At 38.5% G+C, this 9,553-nt stretch overlaps 2 protein-coding genes across 3 annotated transcripts; both read right to left on the reverse strand.

The window, feature by feature from the left end:
• Nucleotides 1–107: 107 nt before the first annotated feature.
• LOC110492153 (cell division control protein 42 homolog) lies at nt 108–3,957 on the reverse strand. 2 transcript variants are annotated; one of them, XM_021566207.3, is made up of 6 exons: nt 3,356–3,957; nt 2,787–2,912; nt 2,549–2,621; nt 2,328–2,437; nt 1,930–2,127; nt 108–954 (listed from the first exon to the last, which is right to left on the reverse strand). In XM_021566207.3, the coding sequence occupies exons 2-6, from the start codon at nt 2,889–2,891 to the stop codon at nt 865–867; spliced, it is 576 nt and encodes a 191-aa protein (XP_021421882.1). In that variant the 5' UTR covers nt 2,892–2,912; nt 3,356–3,957; the 3' UTR covers nt 108–864. The 2 variants fall into 2 exon arrangements, with proteins under 2 accessions (XP_021421882.1, XP_021421881.1); XM_021566206.3 differs by having other exon boundaries at nt 108–1,687; nt 3,356–3,952.
• Nucleotides 3,958–6,363: 2,406 nt separating this feature from the next.
• Nucleotides 6,364–8,931, reverse strand: LOC149976917 (uncharacterized). The gene is made up of 6 exons (XM_090201653.1): nt 8,820–8,931; nt 8,540–8,580; nt 8,027–8,159; nt 7,771–7,883; nt 7,571–7,629; nt 6,364–6,777 (listed from the first exon to the last, which is right to left on the reverse strand). The coding sequence occupies exons 2-6, from the start codon at nt 8,553–8,555 to the stop codon at nt 6,592–6,594; spliced, it is 507 nt and encodes a 168-aa protein (XP_090057779.1). The 5' UTR covers nt 8,556–8,580; nt 8,820–8,931; the 3' UTR covers nt 6,364–6,591.
• Nucleotides 8,932–9,553: the final 622 nt, after the last annotated feature.

Below are 9,553 nucleotides of genomic sequence, written 5' to 3' on the forward strand. Positions count from 1 at the left end.
CAATACAGACAATACAGGCACTACATCAATATACTGAGACCCCATGGTTGCATCGTGGGCCATATCTGCACTCCTACTCTGAGAATGAATCTGAAAAGAATGCACACTTGAATTCTAAGCTTTATTATGTTGATACATTTAAAGAAATGCACTTCTCACATTTTGTCAACATTAAGAGTATTTTTGTATAAAACAAATAAATATACTGTAAGGTGTAGTTCCTGTCAGAGGAACAATTTATTTCCGAACGCAAAAGTCTTGAGTTTACACCAACAATTTGCGTTAAGACTTAAGTGCCTGGAATGCAAAAACCGTACAATGTGACAGACGAGGCATTTAATAAAATAAAAACTATACAGCCCTGACATACTGTATATATTGTTCAATACCGACTTACTGAAGCCATCACTTTCCCAGTTGAAGGGGGATTTATGTTTACATCAGGTGTTCAAAGGCATTATATACACACCTAAAAACCATGAATTCTTTATAAATCACTGGCAACGCTGCCCTGACACTATTCAACATGAAAGGGTTTTGTTCTGTTGTCACTGATCCCAATCATCAGCTTTGCGTCTGTGACCCTTGAACTCTTCAGACAAGACTGAAGCCACCAATCTGTTTAACTTTAAAATACTGAGATGGCTCTAGGAAAGAAGTTTATCATTTTATAAGAGAGTAATTATCACAGGATCTAGTAGAGATCAATCTAGTTCAATTAAGTCCACACACACACTACTTTGCAAACATTTTTTAAGTATTTGTATCAGTTACCAATAGGATTGAAGTACTCTTGTGCAACAATGGTTTGCTTTTGTCCAAGTAATGTTGTTGAAATGCTCTAACCAATAGGAGAGGAAATGCTCAGAGCAGCACACATTTGCGCCTCTTCTTGGGTTCCGGAGGCTCCAGGGCAGCCAGTATTGCCTCATCAAACACATTCTTTAGTCCTTTCTGCAAACACAAAACATGATTGTACCAAATACACATTTCAACCTTGCAGTGTGTAACCACAACTATTGTAATTGATTGAATGTAAAAACAAATTTGACTGAACTGGGAGAGAGTTGTAATTTAAACTATCCTTTATTCATATATCATAACAGGTTTTAGTCATTCAAGATTGCAAAGATCTTAACCTCCAATGGAAAACTTAAACTTTCAATAATGTTTAGTTACGGTCTTTGATATAGTAGAAAAAAAATACATTGATGTGATAGAAAAACATTAAGTTAGTTGAAGCTCATAATACTTGTATAGACAGCACAGAAATGTTTCCTGGAAGGGTTGAATGGAACCGAAGCATATAAATACTGAGGTAATATATTTTAAAAGGAACACAGTCAGCTACAGCCTAATGTAAACTTGCACATTAAGTACTAAAATGAAAGTGTTGGCATCCTTGCCATGAAAGCCAAGGCAGTATAGTCTATTGTGATTAGGGTAAGTCAAAACAAAATCAGACATTGAAATGAAAGAAGTTAATGGGCACACGTTTTAAAAGAGCAACTTGGTTAGTTGACTGACAGTAATTTCTTGACATTAAAGAAGCAGCAGACGATCAGAGGCAAAGCAAGATTTTAAAAGACGCTTATCATCAGAACAGACAGCACTTTCTCTTTCGCTGGGTTTCAGGAGGTTCTAGAGCTGCTAGGATAGCTTCATCAAATACATTCTTCAGACCTCGCTAGAGAGGGGAAGAAAAAGGGAAATATGACTAGCATTAGAGAGAGGTTAGTTAGCAGACAGACAAGATTAAAGAGCATTGTATGGATGGGTTTCCATGCAGTTCTAGGCCACCACTAACAGAATGAAACGTCAAGCTGAGCACAAAAACGACATAGAGCAACGTGTACATCTAACACAATAGGTTGTTATCATGCAAGTCACAAGTATTACCTGTTTTGTTTATGATTTAGAACATCTCACCTGTGTCAGGGCAGAGCACTCAACATATTTGACTGCCTTCAGGTCACGGGCGAGCTTCTCAGCCATCTCAGGGCTGATGGGCTTCTGTTTGTTCTTGGCCAGCTTCTCTACTGTGGAAGGGTCATCTCTCAGATCAATCTGAGTTCCAACAAGCAGGAATGGTGTCTTGGGACAGTGGTGAGTGATTTCAGGTACCCACTGCAAGATAGGAAACATTGTTTTCAAACACTCAGAATGGTCAGCTAGTCAACGACACCATAACTAGTATCTTTCCCATCACTTCATTTTGTTGCCAATTTGACATTACATTTAACCTACAAGAAATAATGTATTTTAACTCAATATTCTTTATTCAAAAATGTGCATTGTATGCTTCATGGGCTTGGCATTGTACTCACCTTTTCTTTAACATTCTCAAATGAAGAGGGTGAAACACTAGAGAAACAAACTAGAAAAACATCCGTCTGGGGATAGCTCAAAGGTCGTAACCTGTCATAATCCTCCTGACCTGTGGAGATGGGTATAAAGCATTGATTAAATGTGAATAGCAATCAACCAACATACTCTTTATTAAAATTGGGAACTGAAGACCATGTCCTTGAAAAGGATCCACTCTTACCTGCAGTATCAAATAATCCTAGGGTGTACGGCTCACCGCCAATCATGACAGTTACTGCATAGTTATCAAACACCTGTGATGAGAAAATGAAAAGAGAATGAGGCATCTGTCCTGTTCCATGATTATTCAGAATGGTAGTTATTGAGAAGACCCAAGTCTCTTCTGTTAGAGTCGGTGTGAAACAATTACTAGATCAATAATCAGAGAGAAATCCAATGTATAAATTAGATGTACTTACTGTTGGTACATATTCCGAGGGGAATTTGTTGGTTGTGTATGAAATCAAAAGGCAGGTTTTTCCCACCGCTCCATCACCAACCACAACACATTTAATCGTCTGCATATTTGTGCTGTCTACTTTTGTCTGAAAAAGACAAGTGAAAGTTAGATACAAGACTTCAGATGAGTGGCAGGGAGTATCCACCACCACCAGCTGTTGTTATCCTACTAGCTAACTAGCTGGCGTCTGAAATGGGTTTGTTAGCTAGCAAACCTGGTCTAAATTGAAATATTGTAGCTAGCAACAACCATCTAGCTACATTATGGACTTCGTTGTACAGACTCTATACAGATCTAACTAGCTACTTGGTTGTAGCTCATTTAAACGGACGCAGTTAACGTTAGCTAGCTAGCTGGGTCGGTGTTAGCAGCTAACTGGCTGCGAGCTCATTCTCAATTTCCTATTCATTTAATTTTTCCTAACAATGAATGACAAGCCTATTGCTAAAACACCTTAAATAATCGCTTTGGTATTGCTGTACGTGTAAATTATTGATGAGGATAAATGTAATTCGGTGATTTTCCTACCTTTTCCTCACTGAATCTGGTATTTACTTCACCGGGCGTTGGCAGCTGCTTGGCTCTCTGCTGCTAGTGCAAGTGCGTGTGATCCCAGTCAACACCAGTAGGGGGTGCACGATAGCAAATAATGTGGAGGTAAACTTCGGGCGGATATGGCTCTGGGACAATGAAACCACAGACGATCAATTATATTGACCACCAGATACTCAACTGGCCGCTCTAACAATTAAAATAAATGTCTTATAAAATGGGAAGGCAGTAGGGGGGAGGCAAGATCAGGGAGGACCATTCTAGCCAATGAGAGGACAGATACGCGTATGAACAACAGGCTCCGATATAAAGTGTTTTTTCTCAAAGTTGCCTCGGTGTCTCGGGTCCTACTTATATCAGTGCACTCGTGACAACCTACGCATTACGAAAATTCTATTTGATTTTATTAGCCCCCGTAGCAAAGAAGCCATTACATTTGGTGTTAACCAAATTCGCTCTCTTTATTGACCTCCATACAAAAACTCCTCGCTTGATGAGCAAAAAAACAAAAACCGCCACCTATAGGAAAAGACAGATTTTGGACCTAGTTATGGCTCTCACTTCGCCTCTTCCTCTCTGATTTGTATTGGTGGATCACAACCAACTGAAAAGTGCATACACTGCCATCTACTGTACTGGATTGTGAGACCAGTCACGGCCTCTATTAGTCTATGGTATTTTTCTTATCTTGCCCTGTTATGGAGTGTGAATTCATTGCACTTTGTGAAACAAAAGAGGAAGGGAAAAGGGAAGAAAAATAGCCCTACCAGCTAAACCTACACCCATTAAAACCTCACCACTATTCCACTACTTCTGGACACTATCATTTAACACACCATGTAACTCCTCTGCAGTAAAATATCATACACCGAAGTACTTTTCTGCAGCTGCCACCATGACATATATTTTCTGTGTTTTACATTCTATTTCTGCAGTACAATTGATAACAATGGCTATTAATGCTAAGAAGCCAACCTTACTGAATCACATGCTATTCCTAGCACTCTTTATTGGCCTCAGCCTACTCACAGGGATCCTCTTAGGATCCCTCTCCCTGGACCCATCTTCCTCTACTACTCTCTTCCTCTACTACGCTCTACTACCTCAGACACCTTCTGTACTCCTCTGACCCTGGCAACCTCAACCTGCCTTTCTCTCACCGGACACTTCTGATCTCCAGCAACATGGGTACGCCTACAGTTAACACAGCTTTTTCCACCAATACTACACATTCCTTTGTCTCATGCCCTCCTGCACACTTCTTATATATAGCAATCTCCCTCCTACACACTGCTGCAACATGACCATAAGATTGATACCGAAAATACTGGAATTGGTTCAGGACTAAAGCTCTCACAGGATAACTGACACATCCTAACTTTACTTTATCTGGTAAAGAGTGCATCAAAACTCAGCAGGATAAGACAGTGTCTTATCTGTTTCACTGCACTGTCCACTGGGTCTGCGTCGCACCGAACGGTAGGCGTCACAAACACAGAGAATTTTACATTTCAGTTCCTAAACTCTTCTCTACCCAACCACATATGGATCAGCCAGAATGCAAGTATCCATTCTCTCCAAAAATCTCACTACCACTGGGAAAGAATCATTTTTATAATCGGGACGAGGCTCGACCTCAGCGGTCTTCACCACACCTGCCTCTGCAGGTAATCCTTCCTTACTCTCATCAGGTTGAATTTCTAAGCTCCCGGTGACGCCAATCTTCCTCCCCACACCGCTTCCCTCTACACTCAGCACCTTTCCTTCTTCCTCGCTGTCTATTTACACATCTCCACGCTGTTTCCGCTCCTTTAGTAGCAAACTGTTCAAATTGTTCTTGTATCTCCTGAAATTATACTCACGCATAATATAGAGACATGTAGCCTATTTATTTAGATATTGTATATTGTTGTTGGTGAAATATCTGTTGATGTGTCCTTGATTGAGCCACTTAATCCTAATTTTCTCCAGGGGTGCCGTACTACTATGGCTGACACCGACCCCCTCCCCTATAAACTAAACATTCTACCCTTTGAAAATATTATTTTTTTAGGACTCGCCATGTTGCACTTTCCTCCTGCACTAATGTTGTTGAATCGATAGATGCAGTGGCAGCAGTTGAAAAAGATATGCCTGGAAAAATACATGTTAATGTCTTATTATAATTTACAATATGATCAAGTACAAGGACATACACTGTACATTGTTTTCATATTCTCATTTTCTACAGAAAGCCATGTGGAAGGAACACAATAGTTGATCTTAAATGAAATGGTACACTTCATGCAGATCATACTGATCTGGCTTTTTGCATGGTTTCACAACACTGTGGGTGAAACCTTCTGATGTTCCAGCAGGACAATCTGAGTGGCATTACATGTGCAGAGGACATGTAGCTTTAGACATTCCTCCCAGGTCTGGAGATGACACACCAGTACCTCCCCTCCTCACATTGCCTCAGTGCACTCATTGTGACAGTGAAGACCCCGGCATTCGTACCCTTCATGATGTAGCTCCTTTCTGTAACTCTGGGCTTGCTGGTCTTCACCACAATCTGACAATGATCTAAAATAGGTCCCCTACACCACTACTTTGTGTTCTGCCTATAGTAAGGCTTACACTGGCAGGAGATGGCTATACATCTATCCTGGTAGCATATGATAGAAACATTTGTAGAATTGCAAGAAATTCGCTTAAAACTACAAAATGTTCTCCCAGCCTCATGACAAAATGTGAACAACAACATGAGATGATATAAAACAGAAGAAAAACATCCCTGCCCCATGGCAAAAAGGGTAGAATTACAGGATTTTGGGGGGCAGTAAAGGCCTCCATTTGAAGTTAGTTTTTGATTTAAGTGCCAATGAATGACACCAGATCCTAGGTGTTCCCATAAAGAATTAGGTTTTCTTTACTTGTATGTTGACATTTTTTTAAAATCAGAAACAGTGGATTATTGGTCATTTTGTGAGAAAACCACCAAATATGTGTAATGCAGTTTATTTTTCTCTATATGCTACTTTAATATCATGATATTAAACACATGATACAAAACATAATTGCATTGAATAGACATTGCAATCAAAAACACATGTTACGTGTTTAGTAACCCCATCAAAATCACACAAAATAAACGTAAAGATTCCAATGCTGAGCTGCCTCCCACTCCTGTGACTCTAGAGCATTAAGAAGATATGCATGGTTCTGCATTATTATACATTTAAAACATCAGAATTGCGGATTCTAACACTGGCATATTCAGTCATCTCTGTGGCTGGTGATGGTTTGGCGTGAGCCCTTAGGATGGTCAGGTTACTGTAAGTAAAGTGGTCATCAATCATCTGTGCCTTGGATTTACCATCGTTTGCATATGTGTGCTCGTTTTCAATAACAACAACCTGTAAAATAATATACAAACAAATTACACCCTAAAGTTGTGTATTGTGAGAGACTAGTAAATGTATGCTTTTACAGTGCATTCAGAGCCCTTGACTTTTTCCACATTTCGTTACAGCCTTATTCTAAAATTGATTAAATTGTTTTTTCCCCTCACCAATGCCCCATAATGACAAAACAAACAAAAACATTTTAGAAATGTTTGCAAATGTATAAAAAAACTAAACAGAAATATCACATTTAGAGAAGTATTTAGACCCTTTACTCAGTACTTTGTTGAAGCACCTTTGGCAACGATTACAGACTTGGGTATGATTCTATAAGCTTGGCACACCTTTATTTGGGGAGTTTCTGACATGCACTATCAACTGTGGGACCTTATATAGACAGCTGTGTGCCTCTCCAAATCATGTCCAATCAATTGAATTTCAAGTTGTAGAAACATCTCAAGGATGATTAATGGAAACAGGATGCACAGGATGAGTCTCATAGCAAAACGTCTGAATACTTATGTAAATAAGTATTGTGTGTTTTACATTTGTGTGTTATGTGTTTTATATTTGTTACTTTTGCAAACATTTCGAAAACCTGTTTTTGCTTTGTCATTATGGGGTATGGTGTGTAGATTGATGATTTAAAAAAATATATTTCATCCATTTTAGAATATGGCTGAAACATAACAAATTGTGGAAAAAGTCAGTTCTCAGTCATCTCCTGTACAAATAATAAGAATTTGTCTAAATACTTAGGTATAGAGTATGCTTTTGGTCTGTGTTGAATAATGCATTTCCGAACCTGTGGTTTGTCTGCGGTTTTTGTTTCATCATCCAACTCTTTTGCTTTTGACCCACATGCTGGAAAATAACAGAAAAGGGAAACAGAAGAAATATTTATATATATATTTTTTAAATGTTTCTCAGAATAAACCAATATACACCTCTGTCTGTGTTACGTTAAATTGGTTCAATAAGTTTCAAAATAAGATGATCATTCACCCAAAGCGGTCTTTCTCCAGAGGGTATAAACAAGCAGACCTAATGCAGCCACCATAAAGAGTACACAAATACAGGTGGCCAGGCCAATAATGATCTGCTCCACTGGTACACACCTAAAGGGTCAAAAAGAACAAGAGAAAAACGGCGATTTCAGAGTTTAAATTTTTTTATATAAGCCTTTTATCTGACTTGGCGTTTGTGAATAAAATGTATGAATTTGAGTGACTATGAATTAGTTGTAGAATTCAAGTCTTACCTTTGGTCAATTAATGCAGTTGCTGGTATGTATGTGGTTGTAGGAGTAGTTGTTGTTGTTGCTACTGTTGTTGGTGCTATTGTAGTAGTTGTTGTTGTTGCTACTGTTGTTGGTGCTATTGTAGTAGTTGTTGCTTTAAAGGATATGAGTATATTTATAGTAGCCATAACACAATATCAAATAATAAAAATAGAGCAAAATTAAATTAGTGCTTTAATATTGTGTCAAAAGAATACCACAAAAAACAGCCAACAGAAACATGTGTTCATGACAACTTCATATAACAACCATACAGTATATTTTATTTGACTAATATTGCCTGTTTACAGCTGTTTAAGTCCCAATCACTGCCACCACAAGGTCACCTTTGACTTATCCATCCCACATATAGAACATTACAATTAAATACACATCTTTGATCGCATCACAATGTAAAGATGTATGTGTGACAGTATATTATGTAAGAAATACTGTGGATTTTCTAGATCCTTTTGTGAATAGGAAATTACTTACTTGGTTTGTTTCCCATTTTCGTCAGCAAATGTTGTTGTTCTCTATGAGTGAACGGACCAAATTGGTGAGGCACAGCACAGAGTGATGAATAACTTGACCCCCTAATGTATTTCAACACATCTTTGAATTTAGTCTAAACTAACATTGAAAATGTCCTACAACTGTCTTTGTCCCTGGTTATACAGTAGCCGAAGCCGACGAGCATACTTGACTAAGGGGGATGGTTTAAGATGATAAAAGGAGAACAACCAGACTTTCAAAAAAAGATAACACTTCTTACCTTTAGTAACACTTCTAGAATGTTCTTAACATTCTGAGCCAAGTTTGACTTTGTTATGTGCTTGTATCCTTAGAAAAATCTCAGTATTGTGAAATTGTGTGACTCAACTTTTTTATTCATGAAGAAATAACTGTTGCGTTAGCTCAAAATATATGTCGTTACGGTAGACGTTTCCAAAGTGAGATACACGATGTTAACTTGCTTAAACAGGAACACAGTAAATGAGAGAGCAGAAAAGCTGTAACACTTGCCAAGAGTGTGTGGTAATGATTCATTATGTTCTTCATTGGCATTGTAGTCAGAGACAAACTATTTACAAATATTTATATCCACCAAGGACTACCTTCAGTAATAACATGCCAACAACCGATGTTAAAACCTGGTTTGGAGTGAATATGACCTTAGAGATTAGTTCACCATAAATTAACCATGTTTTAATAAAAGACCTTGTAGTTTTGGGGCGGGTGTTTAGCAACCTACACAACTGACCTACATGGCACGCATATGGCACGCATATGGCCTTGAATTTGTGGGGCTGCGGTTTAGAAACATAATGTAATTGCACACAGCTACTCCTGACCAACATGGCCCACATTTGACATTGGCCAAGGTAAGTTCATGGGTATACAATGGGAGATCCCCTACTAATGTCACACTTACATCTGGTTAGCTTCCTATCTCAAGTTTACAAATGTCTCCAGCGGAACAAACAAGGTTGCTAAGGGAAATAGTAA

This window comes from Oncorhynchus mykiss, chromosome 16, assembly GCF_057628025.1.
Source record: "Oncorhynchus mykiss isolate SJ-2025 chromosome 16, ASM5762802v1, whole genome shotgun sequence".
Lineage (NCBI taxonomy): Eukaryota > Metazoa > Chordata > Actinopteri > Salmoniformes > Salmonidae > Oncorhynchus > Oncorhynchus mykiss.

Bases quoted from the DNA above. Each gene is read 5' to 3' on its own strand.
- LOC110492153 (XM_021566207.3), bottom strand. From the start codon at position 2,891: ATGCAGACGATTAAATGTGTTGTGGTTGGTGATGGAGCGGTGGGAAAA. The intron at 2,622-2,786 runs GTAAGTACATCT...TTCTCATCACAG, and splicing joins CCTCGGAATATGTACCAACA to GTGTTTGATAACTATGCAGT. The intron at 2,128-2,327 runs GTGAGTACAATG...CCTATCTTGCAG, and splicing joins TTGAGAATGTTAAAGAAAAG to TGGGTACCTGAAATCACTCA.
- LOC149976917 (XM_090201653.1), bottom strand. The intron at 7,884-8,026 runs GTAAGACTTGAA...TTGACCCTTTAG, and splicing joins ACTGCATTAATTGACCAAAG to GTGTGTACCAGTGGAGCAGA. The intron at 6,778-7,570 runs GTTCGGAAATGC...ATTATTTTACAG, and splicing joins AAACCGCAGACAAACCACAG to GTTGTTGTTATTGAAAACGA.